General features: G+C 43.0%; 1 protein-coding gene across 6 annotated transcripts in view; it reads right to left on the reverse strand.

Annotated features, from left to right (window-relative positions):
* Nucleotides 1-25267, reverse strand: part of ncanb (neurocan b) — a 217655-nt gene that overhangs the window by 78412 nt on the left and 113976 nt on the right. For all 6 annotated transcript variants that reach the window (XM_037768872.1, XM_037768870.1, XM_037768871.1 and 3 more), the window contains 3 exons: nucleotides 24969-25262; nucleotides 22251-23066; nucleotides 15638-16798 (listed from right to left, as the gene is read on the reverse strand). In XM_037768872.1, the coding sequence (XP_037624800.1) occupies nucleotides 15638-16798; nucleotides 22251-23066; nucleotides 24969-25262 (2271 nt within the window). The remainder of the gene's footprint in view (nucleotides 1-15637; nucleotides 16799-22250; nucleotides 23067-24968; nucleotides 25263-25267) is intronic.

Genomic DNA, 25267 nt, shown 5'->3' on the forward strand with positions numbered 1-25267 from the left:
ACTCAAATGACTATGACTACCTTGCCAATATATTAAACTGTTCCAGGTTATTATTTATTTACGTAATGCTATGATCAAATTACAGTCATATCTGTAGGGTGTAAATCAACCCTGCAGGTGTATGTGACATGAAAGAGAGAAGAAGAAAAGAAGTCTAATAACACTTAAGAATTAGGGCTGTCAAAGTTAACGCGATAATAACGCATTAACGCAAATTTGTTTCCACTCATTTCTTTAACGCATTAACGCAACTTGTGATTTTTAGGTTATAGCAGGCTCATTTTTAAAACGAAGATATGAAACTAACAAACCTAAGGTATCCATTGGTACCAACCATGTCATAGTAGCTTGTCTTGAAGGAGGCTCAATAACAGACCAAACTTACGCTAAATTTTGGCGATGAAAAACTGGCATGGCCATTTTCAAAGGGGTCCCTTGACCTCTGACCTCAAGATATGCGAATGAAAATGGGTTCTATGGGTACCCATGAGTCTCCCTTTTACAGACATGACCACTTTATGATAATCACGTGCAGTTTGGGGCAAGTCATAGTCAAGTCAGCACACTGACACACTGACAGCTGTTGTTACCTGTTGGGCTGCAGTTTGCCATGTTATGATTTGAGCATATCTTTTATGCTAAATGCAGTACCTGTGAGGGTTTCTGGACAATATTTGTCATTGTTTTGTGTGGTTAATTGATTTGCAATAATAAATATATACATACATTTGCATAAAATCATATTTGCCCACACTTGATAGCCCCACTTATAAGTTAAAATATATGTCCACACTGAAAATATACAAAAATACAACAACAAAAAATTCACAGACGATTTCTATTTCAGTACAGAGTCCCCTCCATTTTCAGTGTCACCTCTTCTCAACTGCATTGAATGTTTTCCTCCTCTCTGCACAGGCAAACACATGCACACACAGACATGCACGCACAGACACAAACTATGAAAAAGCATGACACTTGCAATTAGCTACAGTGCCAGAAGCCTGAGACAGCAGAAAGCAGCCGACGCGCTCTTAGTGAGCACCTTGTGAACCGGGCGTCACACTGAATCAGCCTGGAGAGGGCCAGCGTGGAGGAACATGCCAGCAATTCAATACAACCCAATTCAGCGCGGCCCGCGTGGCGAGACTGGCGAAGAAATTGAGGGTCTATTGTTACGAGAGCGGCACTTGTGGCGTCTCCATTCGTCCTAAATAAATTGCATTATCTGGGCTGTCAGAGTGGCAAGAAAATAATCCATCCTGGCTTATCATCACAAACACATTCTATCCACCTTGGATTTTTTTCCCCGCTTCTCTTCAATGTGTCTTTGCTCTCATTTTCAGGGCTTTGTGAAATGAGAATATTGAATCAACCGCATTCCCCTATTTTTAAATTATCCAACAATATCCTATATGCACACAAGACTGAAAGTGGGGAGCAACAATTACCGTCAGTGATGTATCATGAATTATTCATATTGCGACTTATATGATTACTGAAAAGAACATGTGTTGTTCCACATCAAGTGATGTCACAGTGCAGTGAACATGCACGTATATGCTTGATTAGCATACCATCAAATTAAATAAGGGAGGAACGCACAGATGAAGGCTGAGTTCCTATTTCAAGTCAAATTAGTCAAGTAGACGTTTACTTGAGATTTTCATGGTGGCGCAAAAATAAGTCCAAGAAGCACAAAGACAAATGAGTATGTTCTTGACCTTGAAATGCACTTTGCACATCGGTATTTTCGTGCTCTGCAGATCAAATATACTAAGAAAGTTGGAGGCAAGATGCAACAAATACGAGCTGGCTAACGCTGGGTCTGAGTGTCCAACACATTCTCACTCCCAGCTTGTCAAATACTGACGCTTGGTCAGTGGCCCTACGCTTCAAACCATGACACTCTAGGTACCCCTCTAGCGTCAGTTTAGGACCTGTCAGGGACGGCATGTCAGTTTTCGCTCGTTACATGCATAGAGTCTTTTCAAAATAAACTTCCATGTTCACAGGAAACGTACAGTTTCTTTTCAAAATAAACTTCCAATGTAGGTTTAATTTATTTTTTAGGTTTACTTACACAACAAAACTACTTGGTTTAGGCTCGAGCCCCCAGGAAGAGCGCCGGGCTTTGAAGCAAATTTCCGTAGTGGCCAAACGGCGGTACTACAACTTCCGTGTCCGTCACATGATGCCATTGGGCCCAAAAATACTTTTTCCCATAGACTTACATTGGGAAAGAGAGGTCTCATTTGATCTTTTTTTAATAGGTAAATCAACTTCCCAGTACGAACACTTGAATAGCCCTTATTAAAATCATTAGGTCCTAAAAGTTGTAAATGCACTAATAGCCGAATCCAGAGTTATTTCCCTTCCTCTGTTCATGTGAATGAGACCCAGACCGAGGCTGGAGCGAGGGCTGGGAGGCGGAGTTAAAGGAAACGCTACTGCGCTTGCTCTATGGGCCAAATGGATGCGGAAGACTGCAGGATAATCCGGGTACTTTATCACTCTGCAGTCGAGCCATTTTGGCTTCATTGAGCAACTCTCATAGGAATGAACAGGAGCTCGCCTCCAACGCTGTATCCAGTTCTCTTTATACATCCATGGTTAGGCTTAGGAAAATATTGTGGATTGGGTTCAAAAAACTATGTTTGTTTTGTAAAATAAGTATGCATGTTATGGAACTGGCATTAGTTGAGTTTGTAAGTTTTGTAACCAAAGCAAGGTAAAATAAGTCAATGGTGACTTTGGGTCACACAGGACAAGAACAGCGGTCTCCTGGGTGAAAGTCTGTGTTTGTTTGACCCATCCAACCTCCACTCCCGCCCACCTTACATGGACTTTCTCGCTCTTTATACTACATCATTTGCTCTGGACGTCTAGTAATGACATGGATGGGTTCACATTGGAGTTAGTTGAAAGCCTGTCACGTCTCATACAGACTCTCAAGGGTGCCACGCAGCGTCGGTATCAGACGCGGAGGGGCACTGACCAAGCGTCAGTATTTGACGAGTTGGGAGTGAGAGCGGGTTGACGTGTCAGTTAGTTGATGATATAGTACCACGGGCCAACCTATTCAAAATGATCCTGAATAATAGACATAAACACTTTGATTACATACTCTCCAACCACTTTACAGATTTAAATCAACATCAGAAATACAACTGTAGAGTGATTACAGCCAGAATGTGGGTAAAATGGGCTGTGTTATGAGTAATTCTTTCTGTTATCTGCTATCTCCCCACAGCCACCTGAAGGCAACAGGACAGACTGTATCTGCAGTTTCTACTTAGTGCCACGTCAAATTGCACAATGATCCATTGTGGCAACGCTGATAAAATCATACATAACCAACACCAGGCTGCTGCAAAACCACCATACAAGCTGCCTCAATCTGCAATGCTGAGCTCATTTCTGTTTTAAATCTAGACTTTTTAACTTTTCTGCATGTTAAGTGTCCTTGGGTTACATGAAAGGCACTCAAAATCAAATTCATTATTATTATTATTACAGGAGGAAAAGCACAGAACACACACGGGGGAAAAAAAAGCATCTCCTGTGATTTTTAAAAGGCAATTTTTAATTACAATATACTCCAATTACGACTCTGACTGTGTGACTGTTTTGGTTAAATCTCATAGGGGTGCTTCAGAAATCTAGCAGTACCTGCACAGAATAGTTAGTGTGGAATCATTGTGTATCAGAATAAAACCATGCATCACTATGGACTAAAAAATCTGAGCAGACATTCAATATCCCCACAAATATAAATTCAACGTACAAAGGTGCATCGTCTGCCTTCGGCAACACATTTGTGGTGCTGTGGATTTGTGTCTTGTAAGTCTGCAGCTCACACAAAACACTATTTACCTCTTTGGAAAAGCTGATTTGCACTCTTCTCTCCATTTGGTGAGTCATTTTCATCATGTCCTACTGTGATTGGCACAGCTGCTTAAATAATAATAATTGTATTTATATAGCAATAGGGAGTAGACCAATAGAGTGCTACAGGAATGAGTCCTAAAACCCAGAAATTAGTTAGCATTGTAGTACTTCCTGTTCCATCGTCTGGAAGTCAATGGGTTTTTAGATGCCTGAAATAAAGTCTGTGGTTAACACAAGCTTAAACGATTTTAACGTTTTGTTCTACGACATAAAATACGTCAGTAAATACCCCAATTTTGAAGCCTTTATGTGTCTTATGTTAACAAGTGAATAATAGAGACAACTAAATGTCATCACCGCGACTCGTCCGTCTTTACAGCCTCGTTGTGTATACTCACGCTCATGCTACCGTGGTGTAGTTAGTTTATATCCTAACGTTAGCTTTTACTTCTGGCGATTGCATTCACGCTTCAAAAATCATGTAAGTGGTGTTCATTTGTGGAGATTATCTTGCTGAACAAAACGTGTATCATAAACTATTTTTTGCCACATATCTTATTTTCTGCATCCAAAACCCCAACGGAAAAATCCCATTGGCTTTTTATCGAGGGAACCAGGGCGATGCTAACTTCCTGGTTGGCCTACAAAAATACGTCATCCCTGGAGCTTTCTATAATGTGACTGACTGAGAAGACCGTGATTAATCACCAAACCTCCTATTTATATTCTACTTCTCCCAAATCTCTTGCACATATTGTGCTGCACAAATATAAACAACAATAACAAGTACACTCTGACACACCTTCACTTACTCATACACATATGACCTTGCAGTTTGTTGCGAATATGCTACAACAAAAGAGCCCAAAGTCAGAAAGAAAAAGCAGGGAACAGACATACACACAGGTTGGGGATCTCATACTCCCTTGCCTGTATGTTCGTATTCCACTGTGGTTACTATCAAGAAGTTGTTCTGACAGCAGAGCAGCACTATTAGCAGAAGCAAGCTGTGGGCAGGAGGGGTTTGCCTGGAGACCTGTTTAAAACTCAACAAAGAAGAACTACTTTACATGACCTCATAGTGCCCCTGCCAGCAGAAACTCTGAAAAGAATCTTTCTCAAGATTCCTCCAAGCCATCATTGCAATTTCTGAACATACCCTTTCTCTTTATAGCTCACCAGATTCTGTAATTTACACCTTCATGCTGTATCCACCACCCACACTACTTAAGAAACCTTCCTGCCCTTGAGATGCTTAAAGGGATGGTTTGGATGTTTTGAAGAAGGGTTGTATGAGGTACTTATCCATAGTCATTGTATTACCTGCAGAAGATGGCAGTCGGGACGCCCCCAGTTTGCAGAAGCAGACAGGAGTTACCGCACGGAAGCAAATCAATGTTCTGCTGTGGACGGTGGCCGGCAGCAAAATGTATTTTAGTCACCTAAAAGAAAGGCCCACCTAAAAAAGTCAATATCAGGGTTAAGTGTATGCTGTGTTTTGAATATTCTCACCAGTTTACCTTGCCGTCGGACAGCTATACAATCTATGTTTCGATCGGGAACTGAAGCTGTTATCTATGCTCTCGCCAAAGCCACCAAACTCCATTGAAAAAAAACGCAAAACACGGTAGTTGTTGGTCTACCGCTGCCTCGATCGGTTAGTTCGTTTGTGATATTGTGCAACTTTGGTTAGTTTGGATTCACCAAAGTCACACAATAACTCAAACAAACCAACCAATCGAGGCACCGGTAGACCAGCAACACCCATATTCTGCAAGATATGGAGTCAGGTGGGTTTAGTGAGACCATAGATGGATACATCGCCTTCAGTACCTCGTTGGAAACGTCTGACTCTCGGCAAGGTTAACCGGTGAAAATATTCAAAATATAGTCTACTTAAACTGATTTTTTTAGGTGGCTAAAATACGTTTTGCTGCTGCCACCGTCCACAGCAGTACAATGCTTTGCTCCTGTGCCGGTACTCCTGTCTTTTTCTCCAAATTGGGGGAGTGCTGACCGCCTACAGTAGGTGATACACTGACTATGGATAAGTACCTCATACAACCCCACTTCAAAACATCCGAACTATCCCTTTAATTTTCTCCCCGTCTATGAATCCTCCCTGCTGGGACAGATCTGTGGGTGTGTCTGACATGCCCTACATGAGGAGACCCCTCAACCCTTCCACCCGCTGTGGGCTGGCTGCTGCATGATGCGTTGTGACTGACGCTAGGAGCCAAACACTCCTGGCTGCCACTGCTCCGCTCTGCCTTCAATGCCGGCGAGAGTGAGAGGGAGTGAAGTCAGTCAGACAATCTGGCAGCTCAAAAAAAACCAAAAAAAAAAACAACCCAGCTGGGTGCACTCATCCTCTCTACTGCCACTCCTCCGTAGCTAGAAAATACCTCAATTTGAAATCATGCATTTCACTGTTAACCTTGATGGCAGGCGGCTCCATTTTTCGACGGCGTGTGCTTGCATGTGTGACTGGCTGAGTCTGACTGCAAATGGAGAATGAAAATGCGAAAGTGGCATCTCAGGGACGCCGCTGTTCAAATCTTGTTGGGTGTGCTACAGGCATAATAGAACCCCTATTTCCACTGGGTCTGCTGAGCAGTTTCACATCATAATAAATCTAAATCCAGATCCTTCTCGTTTAGAGGTAATAAAAGCAGTGTGTCGGCGCAGAGAGAAACTGATCTGAAACACAACATGGCTGTGTACTGCTAGTTTGTCTCCATTCTTTGTCCTCTAAGAGGACGGACCTGTTAGATACAGATAGAGAGGTGAAATGTTCTCTCAGTTACAGGAAGCAGGTTCCTGACGTCTCATCTGATAGCGTCTGAATGCTCCATTGTAACGGTTACCCACAACCACGACCAGGTTAGTCTCTCTCCCTCTCTGCACAGCCACACAATGACTCCACACAGAGGATTATATTCCTTCTGACAGCACCCTGCCAAGCTCTCTGTCTCCATCCATCCCTCCCATGATTTCCCATTTGGTGGCACACAGAGGTGATGTTGTTCATTTCTTTATGAAACTCTACGCACCCTCAGGGGCCCTAAGGCTGTGCCTGACAATAAAAACTCAGATAGGGATTCATCGTGGAACAAGTATGAAAAAACAACCGTTCTCAGTGAATCCCTGTCTGTGTTTTTAATGGGCTGACATATGGCTCAGCAGAGGTCTTCTCTTATCTGGTTTACAGAGGCGGCTAAATGAAAATGACTTCAATAAAGTCGGAGGAGATGACAACGCCTGAATGCTCCAAAAAGCAGTTGATGGTTTCATCTGCTGCGTGGCTGAATGGTTTACTTTGCGGTTTTATTCCTCATTGAGGCAGTTGATTTATTCTCTAAAAGCCAACTGGAATAAATGCTCACATGTTTGGCAGGTATCGGGAATAGCACCGATTATTGTAAACGTCCAGTCCAAAAATGCAAAGTTATGGAAAGTTGAACATTAGATAGAGACCACAGATTCTCCTGGAACAATGCTTTGTGCCTGTGTGAGCATCAGGCACTGCACTATAACCAAACAAATACGTGATTAAAAAAGCATATGTTGTGCACAGAGAAGCAGAAAATTGGAGCTTAGCATCCAGAGTTAGTGTGTTACTGAAGTTAACATACCCACCCAACTGATCTTCAGAGGGCTGTGATGTGAGAAAATATTCATAAAAACAACAACAAAACTTGTTTTTGCAGTTCTGCTGCGGATCTGCCACCAGTAGCAGTCAAGAGATTCAGTCATTCATCCGCCATGAGGAGCTCTGGGTCATACAATCTAGAAAAATAAAATACAGCAGCCTGTGATGGGGCTCCTAGAGGCTGAATAATCACCAGGTTTTGTTGTGGCAGCTAAGATAATAAAGCATTTTTATGGCATCATAAAAATGCCTGTTTAAGACAGCTTTTCTGTGTTTTTTCAGGCTCACTGCAGAATATTAAACCCAAACTTTGATGGTGCATGAGCTTTACAAACATGGCTGTTTGTTTCATTGACTTTTACACATATAAATCAACACTTTCAATTCCCCAAAATGTCAGAGAACACTGATATTCTGCTTGAGCTTTTGCTACACAGAAAATCCCTCACTGAATTATTTAGTTAGTGTGTTTTAGTTGAACAGTTTAAAAAACCTAGCAGCACTTTTGTATAACGGCAAATATTAGCTTTTCATATCGCTGCTCGCTGTGATGTTCAGCGACCTTTCCAGGCACAGCACTTGACTTGGTCCTTGGAGAGACTGAGTTATCATGAGCTGCAGTGCTTGCACACACGTGTCTACAACACCTGAATGCTGAAAACTGCTGTGAGAACAAATTAAACACGTCAAATTTGACACAAACGTACATGACATGTACATCCTCATAATGCACATCTTGACTTCCTACAGACTGATAACTTCTGTCGACACTCTCTCAATCCCCTCACTCTTTTTTAATTTCCACTCCTGTCCTTATTGACTGTTATTCTCTCGGTGCTTATACTCTACATCATATTAGTTTTGTCTAGCTGATCTAATTTGAGCCTGTTAGACTAGCTTCTAGCCTAGTTTACTGGGTTAGTAAGCCTCTAGTCATCCACAGTTAAAGAAGCCACGCTTGCAGATAGGGATTCTCTACTAGAGAGACGTGTGTCGGTAAATTAGACCAGCTTATCTCTGTTAAACTCAGAAGTCAAACTTTTTTGACTTCATGCGCCACTGAGCAACTTTCATAGGAATGAACTGGGGCCTGTCTCGTTCTCTTTATACATCCATGGTAAACATGGTGTGCCAAGCGTTCAGGAGAAATATGGTGGCCGAAGCAAAAACGCGAAAATGAGAATGGCCCTATCTAGATCCAGTGTTTGGTTTGTCCAGTCTAGGGTTCTGTAGAAACATGACGGCTCCATGAAGAGGACCCACTTTGTATGCAGATATAAAGGGCTCATTCTAAGGTAACAAAACCCTACATTTCTTATTTTCAGGTGATTATCCACTAAAGAAAACATACTTATTAATATTATCCCCCTAAATACACTGTTCCTTTAATTATGGTCCCCTTCTGTTTAGTGTGTCACAGCCATTCCAGTGAGCCAACCTGCACAATACCAGGGACATGGCCCACCTAAATGGAAAAGGGTCATAATAAATGTTGTGAATTACACCTGTGTTTACCCTGCAATGAAATGTCCAAATGGCTACTGTGAAAAGAACTTATCCTTATTTCACACCAGCCCCGTTGCCCCCAGGGTTAAACAACAATCGCTAGTAATAGGGAACTCCATTACCCACAATATGAGATTAGCATCGCCAGCCACAGTATACTGTTTACCCCGGGCCAGAGCTTCCGATATAGAGGCTAATCTGGAGGTGCTGGTTTTGCGTAGAGGAAAGACCTATTCAATTACTTTTTTTTAGAACGGACAGATTTGGAAAACAGTGAAAAAGTGCCAAGGGGCCATATTTTTTACATTTCCTATGTCTGATCTGCAAAGGTAGGACTTTAAATGTGAAAACAATACACCTTTTTAATCTTAGTAGTTTGTTGTTTTAATAAACACAATGTTGCATTTAACATCTTTTTGTATTCAGTTTGACTTTCCTAAATTCCCTCTGCTTAAAGAGCCTGGATTAAAACCTTTCAACAAAATAAGTATTTCTGTGCTTAACAAGACATAACTAAAGAATGGGCTAATTAGATTACTGATAAAATGATGATCATCAACTAATCAAACAAATATAAACACCCATAAACCTAGAATGTTAGAAGGTTATTTATATAAAAACTAGTGCTGTCAATAGATTCAAATATTTAATCACGAATACTAGCATGATTGTCCAGAGCCAATAATGATCAATCTCCAATTAATCGCAATTTTTTTTTTGATGTTTGTCAAGTATTTAATACTCTTATCAACATGGGAGTGGACAAATATGCTGCTTTATACAAATGTATGTATATATTTATTATTGGAAATCAATTAACAACACAAAACAATGACAAATATTGTCCAGAAACCCTCACATGTACTGCATTTAGCATAAAAAATATGCTCAAATCATAACATGGCAAATTGCAGCCCAGCAGGCAACAACAGCTGTCAGTGTGTCAGTGTGCTGACTTGACTATGACTTGCCCCAAACTGCATGTGATTATCATAAAGTGGGCATGTCTGTAAAGGGGAGACTCGTGGGTACCCGTAGAACCCATTTTCATTCACATATCTTGAGGTCAGAGGTCAAGGGAACCCTTTGTTTTTCCTCGCCAAAATTTAGCGTAAGTTTGGTCCGTTATTTAGCCTCCTTCAAGACAAGCTAGTATGACATGGTTGGTACCAATGGATTCCTAACGTTTTCTTGTTTCATATGGTACCAATATGGTATCTTTACTTTAGCTTTAACTGAGCCAGCTACAACCTAAAAACAATAAGCAGCATTAACGCGTTAAAACAAATGTGCGTTAACTCTGTATTATAGCGTTAACTTTGACAACCCTAATAAAAACACACATAAAATGACGTTGCTTTTAACGGTCTGTAGCAGCGTCAATAGTGTGAGTTGCAACAATTAACGGGAATAAACGTTCTTATTGGAAGAAACTCTTCTTTTTGTTAATACTTTTTTCATATTTACAAATGATCAAAGGGCCAGACTGAGGTTGTTAAAGGATCGGATTCGGCCCATCGGCCGCCAATTGAATAGACCTGGCGTAGGGAGAATCAGGGAACACACGTCGTCCATGTTGGCACTGATAACGCAAAGATTAAGCAGTCTGAGGTCAAGAAGAAAAGCCTGTCTAGGACATATCATTTCACCAGTAAGATGAGTCGGCATTAATTCATTTTCTGGTCTCTGTTTTTTTGTAATAAACAGGGTTTGGTTTTTACAAAACCTGCCTTCTTTCTTGAGCAGCCCTGACTTGATGAGAGTGGACAGCTTTCACCCTACTGAGAAGGATGCCACTATTTTATCCACAGGTGTTTATAGACTTGAAGCAAATTCAGTGTATTTGAAACTGGTGTTCATTATCATTATCAACAGTCACTGATGTACACAAAAGGCCCAGTGTGATATCTCACCACAGTGCACTTAAGCTCATTTTCAACACTTAGGTGACTTTGTTATTCCCATGGTTAACAGGATACAAAGAGCCTGTGCTCAGTCAGCACAGATTGGTGTGTTTCATCCCACACCACGATGGAGCCCAGCGTCCCTCAAGGCTGTTCTTTAACAAATCCCATTCATTCAATATGCAGCAGCCAATAGCACTGGATTAGCTTCAGCGGGAGTGTTTGATATGTGAAAAATGGAGGAATTACACCATGAAAAGAAAGAAAAAGAGCAACTTGGAGACGAGAAGCAGATAGCAGGATGACAGATTAGGATGACAGATTAGGCGGTGGATGGATTTAAGGGAGGTGATGCTCTTTTTTTTAAAAAAGGCATTGACGAGGATCCTGCTAAGGCGGAGGATCGCACAGGGGACAGATACGGTTAGACGGCAATTGACTGCCTTGTGTTGTACAACATTGGAGTTCAAGAGGCTATCAAAACATTATGCCAGCGAGAGTCATAACAATGACCAGAGGAGTAATAAAAGACATAAAGTCAGGGAGACGGGGAGCGAGGGAGAGCGGGGGGAAAGAAAGGCTAGTAAGGGAGAGACAGAGAAGAGAGGATAGAGGAAGAAAAAGATGGGAGACGCTCGGAGGGAGAGGCAGGAAAATCAATAGACTTCTATATGCAGCATCGAGAATGTGCCCTCTCGCTCCAGACAGCCTATCCAAGGACTCCAACAGCCAGCAGACAAACTGAACATCTATCCACAGACCCAAACTGATAATATGCCACCCCAGCATGTCCCTGTCTCCATTTATCTCCTTCTTTCCCCCCTTCCATACCCAAACACACACACACACACACACACACACAAACACACACACACTTCCACCTACTGGCTCTTCTCCTCCAAATTTCACACTCTAATTTGTTTGAGGTCTGGCTGCCGTGTTATTGATGTCGCCAGAGGTCTGATCCATCTTGAGCCCGCGACAAGGCTTTAGTCAAGAAGGCTATAACTCAGAGGCATCCTCTTCCCCGTTTGCTAGAGTATCAAGCTGGCATTGGTAATTTAAAGGCTGGACACACAGCCCGCGTTACTGTATCCGTCCGTCACCCTACACGGCCGGACACCAGTGCTCTGAACCGTTTGGTAAATTTCCACGCCTGCTGGGATTCTCCTGGACTAAGAAGCCACTTTTGTAACTTTTTTTTTGTGGTGTTTACAAACTTTCATAAATACTGACTTCAGGATTATACAATGTGGAATTGAAGATATGAGTAATTAAAAAAAAAGAAATAAAACTAGACGTGTTTACTTTCTCACGGTGAAGGATTAAGGCTGTGTGTGTTTGTATGTGATGGTGATGGCGCGACACGTGGGGTGGATTATCGAGGTTTACTCCAGAGCTTGGCATGCTGATGCTTCTTCGCATACATTTAGTTTTATGCGTGTGCGTATGTCCACCCATCTGTGTGGGTTTAGCTGGAGGCCGCAGCGACTGGGGAATTGGGAAGCTGGATGTGGCGTTACATACCAGTGTCTTATCACTGTGATATACGGCCAAATAGGACACAGAGGGGCTGAGACTAGCCTGATAACAAACAATAAACGAGGACTGGAAGAAATGTAAAGAAAGAAAGAAGGAACGGAGAAAAAAAAGATGAGGAAGAATGTGCTCTCTGGATGCCCATGGGATTGTGTAATGTTGCCTCTGATCATTGATTAAAGAGGTTTATGTACTCCCACCTACAGCATAGCAGAGGACACACTAACCCCTCTCTCTCTCTCTCTCTCTCTCTCTCTCTCTCTCTCCTCCATTCTTCCTTCCCAGAGCTGTCCATCCTTCTGCCCTTTCCCTCCTCTCTGTCTCTATCTCTCTGCCGTAATGAGCAGACAACCATTGCTGTAATTTTCTCTGTACTATAACTGACAACTACAAAAGGTCACTCGGAGGGAGGGGTCTCCTGCTTCTAATCACTCAGCGAGAGCAGGGCCATTCAAATGTCACCGTATCAAAAAATACTGTTAAAGATGAAAAATGTACTCCTGTAATCCTTCTTTTAATTTCCCCCCTTGTGATAAACACACTGCCATTCTATCTGAAGGAAACGAGTGTCCTTGAGCTGTAATTACATGAACCAAAATCTTTCTTTTCTGACAGGAATCTTCACTGCATTAAATGAAAAAGTTGGCATTGTACGTTTCTGCAAACCACGGATATGTTGAAAGTCTACGTTTCTGAACCACAAATAGCCTTGTATCACGCTTGCAGAAACGCACATGTGGTTAACGTTGTGAAACGATTGGTTAGGTTTAGGGCAACAAAACTACTTGTAGAAAAAAGATCATGGTTTATGTTAAAATAATAACGTATCAACTGTAAATAAATCTTTTACGTAATGTTACGTAGGACTGTCAATCGATTAAAATATTTAAGAGCGATTACATGCACGGTTGTCCATAGTTAATCGCAATTCATTGCAAATTAATCGCATATTTTATATCTGTTCAAAATGTACCTTAAAGGGAGATTTGTCAGGTATTTAATACTCTTATCAACATGGGAGTGGGAAAATATGCTGCTTTATGCAAATGTGTGTATATATTTATTACTGGAAATCAATTAACAACACAAAACAATGACAAATATTGTCCAGAAACCCTCACAGGTACTGCATTTAGCATAAAACATATGCTCAAATCATAATATGGCAAACTGAAGCCCAACAGGCAACAACAGCTGTCAGTGTGTCAGTGTGCTGACTTGACTATGACTTGCCCCAAACTGCATGTGATTATCATAAAGTGGGCATGTCTGTAAAGGGGAGACTCGTGGGTACCCATAGAACTCATTTTCATTCACATATCTTGAGGTCAGAGGTCAAGGGACCTCTTTTCGTGGCGAGCTAGTATGACATGGTTTTAGGTTTTGTAGTTTCATACGATGCCAGTATCTTCACTCTAGCCTTAAAACTGAGCCCGCTACAACCTAAAGATTGCAAGTTGCGTTAATGTGTTAAAGAAATTAGTGGCAAATTTGCATTAATGTGTTATTATTGCGTTAACTTTGACAGCCCTAGTAACGTTATGTAACAAGCGTAAAGTCAACGTCTTCAACGACTGGGCTGTAGCACTCCACCTGTGTCATTGGTTTGCGGCTGACCTTTCTACTGAAACCGTAGTTTTATCAGAACATCCTCCTCCTGCTGGTATTAAATGGAAGAAGGCCAGTCCCCCGCTTTACAATCTCCTGTAAACTCGAACACATCACTTGACCAAAGATGGTTCCCCTGGGAAACACATACTACTCAGACAATGGTCACTATTGGTAGAAAGTGCTCGTAAATGACCAAAACAATGGAGGCAATCAAGTGGTGAATCTTCCCAGGAGAAGATCTTTGACGCAAGTCAAGAAGGCAATCAGGTTAAAAAAAGAAAGAAAAGAGTAAAGCTATTCCAAAAATATGCAGTAATTGGAAATAATGTCACAGTAAACAACACATTTTCATCTGTCGAACATATTGCATAAGTGTTAACCTCACTTCTATTGAATAGCATAGATAGGTGTTAACATGAGGTGCATGTGTTCTGAATAGGCTGTTATCCTCATTATTAGTGGCATGAAAGGCTTCATGTAAACGCAGCTACTGAATCCCTCCCAGCTCTGACCTCTCCGTGTGATGACTTACGAAGAAAAGTTTTAGAAATGCACTTTACTGAGCAGGATGACTAATGATCCGAGTCCGAATTTTGAAAATGTATTTTCAAAACCCCCCGAAAATACCAGACGCACTGAGCTGAGAATGAAGGAGTGACATTAGTTTGGCACAAAACACACAATGAATAATACAGATACATTAAACATAAACAAACAGTTGTTAAGATTGCAAAATCAGACAAAGGAAGAAACGAGTGGCCCTCAGAATATAGCGCTATGTTGTTGTCGTTATGTTCATTTATTCTGTGGTTTTCTGCCACAGTAGCAGGTCCATTAACTATCAAAATAAATCAATGCGAGCATGCTGAGGCGAACAGCACGGACGCTGCTATTATTGTGAAGTTTGTGGGGATGGAGTGCGAGGGGAGAAAGTTGAGCCGACCGCGAAGGAGAAAGAGCCGAGTGTACAAACTTGAAATCGAGAAAGGAGAAGAGACCGCAGTCAATTACAAGTCCCATCTTGTAGTTTGTGTCTACATTGATTTGTTGGGGACCAGGATCTCTGCCTTCCCCCAGTTCACCTAATTGCACTCACTCTGACCCACTAATTACTTCACTAAGACCTAGTTGGTCTCACCTCGGTGCACTGCCTCGCTGTCTGGAGCTGTCTCTCTAAACCGACGTGGGAGGAAGGGAGACCGAGCTTGGATTAAGAATGCATGATGCGTGTCAGAGCAGGAGAGAGAGGGCAGATGTAGAATGAAACAACAAGAGACAGACACAGTAAGGAAATAGAGGTGGATATATTCGAGGCGGTTTGCAGAGGCTGTGAACTCAGGCGGAGGGCATACAGCGGTGTTAACACACTGCTGTTACTGTACTGTACGTCACCTCGGGACAGCCGGGATGTGAGTGATGTTCCCGGCTCTCACCGAGCTGCATACATAATTAAATAAATTGCTACTGATTAAATAATCACTCATAATCATGAAGATAATGGTGACAGTGAAGTTCACCGGGGGAGCTCACGTACCTGACGGGATGAGCCCGAAGGCCCAGTTGGGTACGAAGATGCCGAAAGGGTTGTTTGTGCCTTTGCTGTCTTTCGTCGCCGGAGTTTTGTGTTCGTCTGACTTCGGGCTCACGCTTTTGAAAGGTGTCCAACGGCTTCCAACCACGAAGGATTCAGACACCGCAGACCTGGATTCCATTTCTGTTGCGCCGACGTTGGAGCCTGACGCGAAGGTGGTCAACTGGATGACACCCGTAGTCGTTTGAGATCCGGGTGCTGGAGTAGCTGAGAGGCGGCCCCGCAGGTCGGGCGTTGTTTTCTCCCTCTCCTCCTGAACCCACGAAATGGAAATAGACGACTCCTCGGTGGTGGCGCTCTCTGAGGAATTCTCCGTGGTGGTGATAGGATCCGTCCTCTGTGTGTCTCTGGTTGTCAGATGCGCCACTGTGGTCACTTCAGAGGTCGTCAGCACTGCCATAAGGGCTTCAGGTGTGGAAGTCACCGCCTCCTTTCTGCTGTGCTCCCTAAAAAGAGGAGCGGAAGCTGAGTTTGAACTTTCTCCTCGTTGTGATGGAGCAGAGGAAAGGTTGTCAGTGGGTCTGTGGACGTAGAGGATCTCTCCCCTGGCCTCCTCTGCTGGCTCCTGGGAGCCCTGAGGTGGGGTTGTGGGCTGTTGCACTAGCTGCCACTGGGACAGAGTAGTGTGCTCTGCCACAGTCACAAGCTCAGTGGGGCTTTGGCTGAGTGAAGACTTTGCTTCAGGACTGTTGGCTTTCAATCCAAACCCACCAGGAAAGTTGCTCCCTTCACTGCTCCCCTCTATCTCCTTCTCCTCCCCTGATGCAGCCCTAGCAGCTGACGGAGAGTTAACATCTTCTCCGTCCTGGTCCCGCCCCTGGCCTGAATAGTTTTCCGGGTTGTCCTGTCGAAGGGAAGTGGGCAGGGTCATCACCTCCAGCGGCCCTGCTTTGGCTTCCATCGGCTCCCAGGTGGGGCGTTTACCCACATAGGCCACATTTCCAGGGGGGCCCAGTTTAGAGCCACGCATGGATTTGATGGCCCACCTGAAGTGGCTGCTGGGAGCGGGAGCAAAGGCCGGGCCTCCTCTGGGAGCCTGAGGACCGGATACGTTGACATGTTCACTGGGTGGTGACGTCTCGTTGGGCCCTGATGCAGTTAATCCTAAAGGGAACAAAGAGACAGAATAGACTAATTAATACGATTCCATTACGGGGGTGGATTTAATTTTATGGATGTGGAATTAGCAATTAAAACCCAAGCCTGCTTACATGAGCCCCATATAACTGTGACAGGGAGCTCAGTTTCAAAAATGATTATGAAAACACGAGTCTGCTAGTATCAGCAGTGTGTGAGCGCAGCCCAGTGTGGCTTTCTGTCATGTATGGACAACATCACTGATTTGTTTTTATTGCATATTTTCTTTTTTCTGTGCCCACACTACAAACCCATTTCTATTTGGTATCGGTGAAGTTAATAGACTCAAGTCTGTGTAGAAAGTGTGTAGAAACTTAAAGAGAAACTAGGGCCACATCCATTGGGATTGATTTGGTTTTAAAACCCGACAAAACTTTGAAACTTGAAGGTTTTTCTCTATAACATAATGTATTCATAACTAAATACGCAACAGCCAAAGTGGAAGTTTGTAAAAGAAACATCCTTAGGTATTATGGCTGAATATCAACTCACAAACTGAATTCCCATTTTGAATTAAATATTGCCAAATCCTGACTGGTGCAAGGGAGAATTTTACATCATGTTTTCCAACAGATAAAGAGCACAGGCATAAATATAAATACAGAAATCTCATATGTAAAATAACCCAAACTCTTCTAACTTAAAAAAACAACAACCGTATGTTCATAAAGGATCCCATCGGTCAACGGTTGAGACATTTCTTTTTTGAGTTTCCAGGGACTTTAAACCTGGTCCAGTCCAACATCTGATCCCTACAATATTTCCGATACAAACATACCAATCACTTCTGTTTGTAGCATTAAATACTCCAACTCGGAACCAATGATACCAGAACAAACTGGATTGGTACCACACCTGAACAGTTAAACTTTCTTGCAGATACCGCATTACATGTGAAACTTTATTTTTCCCAAAGCTATCCTGCTGCAAAACAACCTCCAAAAAACAGTTGCAACTTTTATTCAGTCCAATGAATAATTTATTTTTACTTTTTTTTTTTACATGCAGATACTGTCATATTCATAAATGTGATCATACTGTATATTCATTTTTAAATTAGACTTTCTCTTCTCTACAGGCTCTATAGTCGTGACCTTTTATGTATTAAAACATCAAATTTACCCAACAGCCTTGATTATATTTAGTGTCTAATATACTCTAAGTTAAGTAAGTAAGTAAGTTTGTTGAAGATGTACATATGCAAATACTAGAGATGCATCGATCCATCGGCCACTAGTTGAGACTGACAGGCAGCTGATCGGTCGTGACCGGTGACCGGTCGATCCGTCTCATATATCCGAACTCTTTGTTGGTCAAATTTACACCCATGGCACGGACAGTAATGTCACACACACACACGCACACATCACGTTGTTGGTGTGGAAGTTCTTCAGGTTGAGTGAAGAAGACATAAAGCTCGCAATTTGTAACACCTGCATGTGGAAATAAGCCATGGAGGAACAACCTTAAAAAACATCAACTGAATTTTAATTTTCCCTGAAAGTAAAGTTCCAAAAATGTTTGTGTATGCTGAATTATAGTTCTCAAAATGAAAGAGAATTGGTGCATCTCTAGCAAATAAAAGACATTTAAATGCAACTGGGAGTTTATATTTCCTTTCTATCCCTCTGCTTTTTAAAGTCTGTAGACAAACTGTACTTTTTGGTGAAGTGAAAGTAGCAGTTAACTGTAATTTACTCTAAGCTGGATGTTTTGGGCTTCTTTCCTCACCAGTGGAGCTGATCAGCGCGGACACTAAAGTTGCTGGAGTTTGTAGACAAAGATGGGAGCCATCACTTGTGGAACACACTTGTGCACACACACACACACAAGCAAAGACACAGACACACCGAAAAAGGATGGAAGGATGTATTCAAAGTAATTTCACACTTCTCTTCTCTGTCCCTGCTTTCTTATTCCCCGTGGACTCTTTTACCCGCAAACCGCCTCTTGCAGGAACACAGCAGCCTGTGGTGGGAGAAGCCATGTGGAAAAATGCAGGAGCACTCGCAACACGATAACTAAATGACTTGCTCCGCGACCAGCTCCATCTAGACCTGTTTATTTAGATTAAGTGGCCCACTGTACCTTATCAGCTTACGGCTTTAAACCAGACACTGTCTACACCATCAATTATTCATTCTGTCTGCCTTTTTTTTATTTTTTTAAGGCTGCAGTGCAGTCGCGTCACTGAGAGGCCCGGCTAGTGTTGCTGCCATCATCACCGCTCAGCTCGCTTCGGCTGTCCTCAGTTCGGTTAACATGTCTGAAAAGTACAGCAATACTGCAGGGGAGGTGTGCAACTCAACCCAGCACAACAAATTACCACGAGAGGGAGAACATACACAAATATGTCCATGCATGAAATATTAAAACGTGTGTAAATTATTCAGAAGGTCCGCCGTTGCCTTATGCCCAAGTGAGGTTTATGAGCCCGAGGTTCATTTCCATAAGAGCCGTGTAAACCGGCGTAATTGTCCTATTAATAATCCAAATAGCTAATTACATACTTTTACTCCACACACTGATGAAAGTGAGAATAATTAAACACATTAATCGGGTTTGATCATCTATGTAATGACCCATGTAATAAATAAAATGAGACAATTAGGCACAGGTTTGGGATGATTTGAGCAAAGTTCAGCTCTGACGCGGCAAATCTGTTGCCACCAGCTCAACGCTGAAATGCAGCAAAACAAACTTATAATAAAACCCCGTTCAGGCGGTAATTGTGTGCTTCCGCTGTGAGTGGTTCTGCTGTGTTGACTCCACTTTACTGGAGTAAACAGGCTGAGAGAATCCCTCGGGTCAGGCAGACATGATATTAAATTGTGTGAGTGGAGGCTGACAATGAGAGAGAGACAGACATAGAGAGAGAGAGATGGCACCAACGCCACCTCAACCCATCTGCAGATATGGCATGTAATAAAAAAAAAGACTGAGGAGAAGTTATTGCATGGCCATGTGAATCATGTCAGGAGCATCTACATTGAGTCTTCTATCACTTCAATTCAGTCTCTGGGGTTGACGAGGCTGGTGGTTTCCTTGACAGACAGTCGGGACCTACATCGTGTCGAGCTTATTCAAATTCTACATGCGGTTTTATTGGAGGCAGATCGCTCCACTAGGAGCTTAACAAAATGATGCTTCATTCAATAAAATGTTCAAAATATTTTGATCAGCAGGGGAGATCATTTAAGTCATCGCTCTACATTCAAATTTTCAAAATAATTTGATTCAATATTTAAATTCTGATCTTTCTTGGATGTGCTTGTCTGCAGTGTAAAGCTTTTGCACCCCTCCCTCAATCAAAGAGGCAACATGGCACCACCAGTTACCAAGGAGTGTTGAGATCCAAGGGATAGCCCGCGGCGTGCAATAACAGAGTTAATTCAGCTCACTGATGCTAGTTTAAGAAGAGACATCAGCTGGGCAGCTTTCCATCACAGCAACATTAAAGAAAGAAGCGACTCATCCTCGCCCCCCATTTCTCCGTCTTCCCCTTTTTTGTTCCCTCTTTCCTCGCTCTACTCATCCCCCTCTTGTGTTGCTCATCTTCGCTGTAGTGATCATTACCGCCTACCTTCAGAGAGCCGGGGCCTAATTGGCAGCGACATAGATGGAGGTGAGAGCGAACGGCGGTGCAGCCCAACCTCCACGTTAATTGGACACGGTTGTGAATAATGCATGCGGACTAAAGCTTGGATTTTCAATAATACCATGGGGGTTGGCGTTGGATTTCAGGTAGCACAGCAGTGAGTGTTTAAATTAATAAAAGCGGCAATTGGTAGGTGAGAAAAGCTTATCACCTTTATTGAATCATTCTTCTGGCTGTCTGAGGAGACTCTTAAGTCTTTCTTTGTATCCTTCCCTAAAGCTGATGTCAAGGATGTGTTATTTGTGGTGGCCATTAAAAAGAAAGCTGCCTTCTTCCACCCAAGGCTTTTCTTTTTCAGCTCCTATGTGGTACATTTGTCTTCTTTTGGCCGATGATCAGTTTCTGAGCTGTGATTTGGCTTTACTGCAGGTGCCTTGCTCTGGTGGTTATTGGTCCAGCAACCTTATAGTCGCGAGCCGTTCCTCGAATCTTTAGTCTACCTTTACCTCCGCAGTTACACAACTAGAGGAAGTGATTTCGGTTTCCAGGGTGCTTTCAAGAAGACATGAGCGGTGATCTGGTGACCTTTTCTATCCTTGCATGTGTTGTACCGCCCCATTCCCGAGGGTAATTCACTCCACTGTGGATGTTACTCGTCTGACAGGGCCTTTTAGCTTCTTCAGCTCACACACACATGCAGCACATAAACACACACACACTAACAATGGACCCCTGCATTCGTCAGGCCTTCTCATACTCCCCAGAGCATTTCTCTCTTTGTGTCTGAACACAGACTTCTTAAAGGGCAGGTCCATCTGCGTTCTTTTCCGTTTTTTTTCAAATGGAAACACCCACTCAGCCGTTAGCAAAAAGCAGGGACGTAGGTTACCACGGTAGATAATCAATAAGGTTATGAATGATGTGACGCCAGCACTAGCTGAGTCAACGTTAGCTGTGCTAAGTTTGGAAATAACTGAAAGGGTTATTTCAGATTTTTTGAAGAGGGGTTGTATGTATACTCTATACGTTCCGTGAGATAAAATTACTGTTTTTGGGAATGTAGTCTGGTGGCTTTGAAGAGAGCGATATAATGGCTTCAGTTCCCTGTCGGAAAGGGCTGTCGGCGAGGCAAAGCGGCTGCGGACGGGAGCAACAGAAATCCCTATAAACTTCCATCCATGTCTGTTTAAGTTGCTTTGTTTTTCTCATCTGTTTAATTTATTCTCCACAGCTAATACCTGTCAATTCATTAGTCTAATACTTCTTTGACTCCTTAAAATAAGCTGTAATTTGTGATGCAGGTCTGCTTTGTTCCAAACAAACATTACACATGCGAGCAAACCTTTTATTGCAAAGTAGATTAGAATTCAAGCTTAGCTAGTACTCTTTCTGACAGCCTGTACTGTAAACAAAGCCCTATGTCGATATATATATATATATATATATGTATATAAATATGAGAATGAAGGCAGAACAGTCTCCACTCCAACATTTTGCATTACTGTATGTGGCGTGCCCCTTTTGTTTGTTTGCAATTACTGTTTAATTAAATCTACAGCGATACTTCAAATTGCCCTGCGGAGGAATATATTATAGCATGCTCAGGGGAAAAGAAGAGAGAGTGGAATAGAGAGAGAGAGAGACTGTTTAAAAAGCATGACATAAACAAATCCTATATTTACCAGCGACATTTAAATGCACCAGGCCTCAATTTGAAATAAAAGCGTTTCAATTTACCCTCATTTCTATTTCAATTTCATACTCGGTTATTAGTTATAAAGGTGAATACACACAAAGATAGAATCAATGCTGAGCTCATACCGTTAGATGGAGGGCTGTCGGCAGATGTGCTGGAGGCTCCTGGCTGAGTCGTGGTGTTATTTTGCCCTGTGCTTTGGACTGCAGGCACTAATCGAATCAGTGGCGTCACCTCTTTCTCCTGCTCAGACAGACCTTCCTCTGGGTTCTGTAGTCCACCGGTAGGAGTCCTGAAGGAAAAACTATCACTCCTGTGCTCCATAATGGCATTGTCCATGCTGCCCTTATTTCCACTTGGTTTACTCAGGTTTCTGCTGGATGCTTCTCCCTGCGTCTGGTTCGAAGGTCCATTTTCTGTCTCCTCACCTCCTCTCCAGTACCTAAAGGGCTTCATCAGACTGTTAACAAACTCAGCCAACACGCTGTTACTAGTCTGGGGCTGGGGAGTGGAAGAAGCTGTGGAGGATAATGTTGGGGATGATCCAAAATCGCCACCGTCTTCTTCTTCGTGAGCAGAACCTCCGTGGCTCTCCAGGTTCTCGAGGTCAGACAGGCCCATGATGTTGCTACTCTTTGGGGCATCGGACTCCTCCTGGCTGGGTTGGCTGGTTCTGGGTCCATCCTGTTTGTCACCCCAGCTCTCCTCAGGCCTTAAGTGGATGACTACGTGCTCTTCGGAGATCTCGGAGGAGTTGTTGATTCCAGCAATGGAGTGGACTCCTGCGTTGTCCAAGTCAACCAAGCCGGTCCAGCTGGAAGTCTTGGAAAAGGGGGCACTACGCTGGGCTTCAGTGACTGAGGAGGTGGCATCTGCTGATGGATCGGGATTCTGGTACAAAGCCTGTGCCTCCGCAGCCTGGACCCCCGCTGGCTGTTGAGCTGCAACACACAACAGCCACATTTCACCGAAAGCGACAGCACTGTTTTTCACTTAACCTGCTTTATCTGCTGCTGCTGCACAACACCGAACCTCACTTTACCTCTCTCCTCCCGTTGCAGCAAACCTGTTATTGCTACTCAAACCAGATTAAATTCAGAGCATGCTGCACGGTGTCGGACTGACATTTTACCACACGTGGCTCTGATTTTTCAACCACGAAATCCAATCATTTTCAAATGAACAAACACGCACATATAGTGTTCATGCCATATTAATGAGATTGTATCGACAATATAATTTACATGATCCAAATGTATGCTGCTAAACAAAACATATTAACGTTTTTATCTACGTTTAGCTATCTGAAAGATTTGTTTTAAATATTAATGTAAATGTGCATACAGCTGTGGTGCAACCTAGAGGTTCATCTATCAGCTGTTTGTTTTGACAAATGCTCTGCTGCTCTGCTCACATGCTGTTCTTGTTTACGTAAAATGATTGGGTTATGTAGATGTGTTCAATGAAAATTTCATAAGCTGCTATGCAGTGCTGGAAGTGGAAAAAAAAGAAGTGCCGGTACTCTTCTTATTCACATGATGGTGTGTGTATCGGCCGGTATCAGCAATCTCTTACGACTTGTTCCTATTTATTCATTATTTTTTTTAGCATGTTATACTGTGTCAGTCATAACCAGCTGTGGTTTTATTGCTATATTATACTTCTATAGTAGGCCTATGTTTGTAGCCTATAGTCGGGTATCATTCAGGTTTTAGGAGCAGTGTCCCAGTCAGGATGCTTCTACATAACATGCAGCAGATAAAGAGACACATTATGAATTTATATCACAGCCTTCGTCTGAACTTTTAATTCTTCTGGAAATATTTGGCCTAAAAGAGCAGATTCAGAAAATTCATTCATTATATTTTCTCACAAATAAAAAAAGTTATGACGAACACTTCACTAATTATTTTACTAAAAGGCCATGAACTGGTATTGATAAATTACAGCATCCTCGTTCTCAACCCCCCTCCCCTGTGCCGTGTGTCGGCTCGTCCAGATGCTCCCCACATAGTTTTTATGTTCAAACGGCTTGAGAGGCGTGGCGCAAATACGCTGGCGCTGCGCCGTTATGAATCTCCATTATGAATCTCTCAGAGAACCTGATATGGGGAGGGCAGAAAAGAGTACCGGCAGCTTGTGACGAGTGCTGGTGCGCAAGAAAAAGTCACGGCACGCCAAGGAGTAAAATGAAGATGTGCCGGTAATGCATACCGGTGAATACCGGCCCACTTCGAGCACCGCTGACATGAAAATGTAAGTACGTGTTTTTCTGCTATCTGTGGCGATACACTTGTCAAATATCAGTCTGTAGTCTGCAACAATCAATGGAAGCTAGAAAAACAAAAATAAGCTCCAGATGCAGAATCATAGGTTTGATGATGCACAAAAATACACAATGTCAATGAACAGAATTTGGTGTAATGTCAATCCAAAGTGAAGATGAAACTAACTTATTCCAGTCTCAGTTGGCACATGATAAAAGACAAGGTCAGACACAGAGTCAGTGCAAACCCCAGTTGGACTCATTCATGCTCTCGCTCTTTCTATCTCTCTTCCTTTCAACCTCACTTTCTCTCTGTCTCTCTTCCTCTCTTTTTCTCTCTTTCTGTTGCTCTCTCTCTCTCAGGTTTCACCACACACAACATACAAGACCTCAAATCCATCAGGGAGGACACAAATGTCACACAATTGCTTCGCAACTACTTCATGTGTGACACAAACATGTCACGCTAATTAAAAAACAGGAATGGAAAGCAATTCCCCCGAGACCCCTCTGTCGTTGCCATGGCAATTACCACAATAATGGCCCACCAAGTTTTTCATGAGAGAGCTGGTGGTACCTCGGTAGCAGTAGGCGTCGTACAGGGCCATGGTGTCGGGGAAGCCGGTGCGGTTAGGGTTGTTGTAGACGGTCCGCACCCCGGGCTCGTCTCCGCCGCAGTTCTTCCGTGGGACGTTGATAGGGTAGCGGGCGCTGCCGTCGGCCAACCAGCCGGGGTCGCACTGGTCCAGGCCGGCCTGCCAGGAGAGGTAGAGCTGCCCAACAGTGGCCAGCTGGGCTCCCAGAGAATGGCAGTGGGTGGAGGCTGTGGCCAGGCTCAACTTCTCCGGCACGGTGGAGTGGAAGACTTCACCTGGG

Source organism: Sebastes umbrosus, chromosome 5 (assembly GCF_015220745.1).
Source record: "Sebastes umbrosus isolate fSebUmb1 chromosome 5, fSebUmb1.pri, whole genome shotgun sequence".
Taxonomy (NCBI): Eukaryota; Metazoa; Chordata; class Actinopteri; order Perciformes; family Sebastidae; genus Sebastes; species Sebastes umbrosus.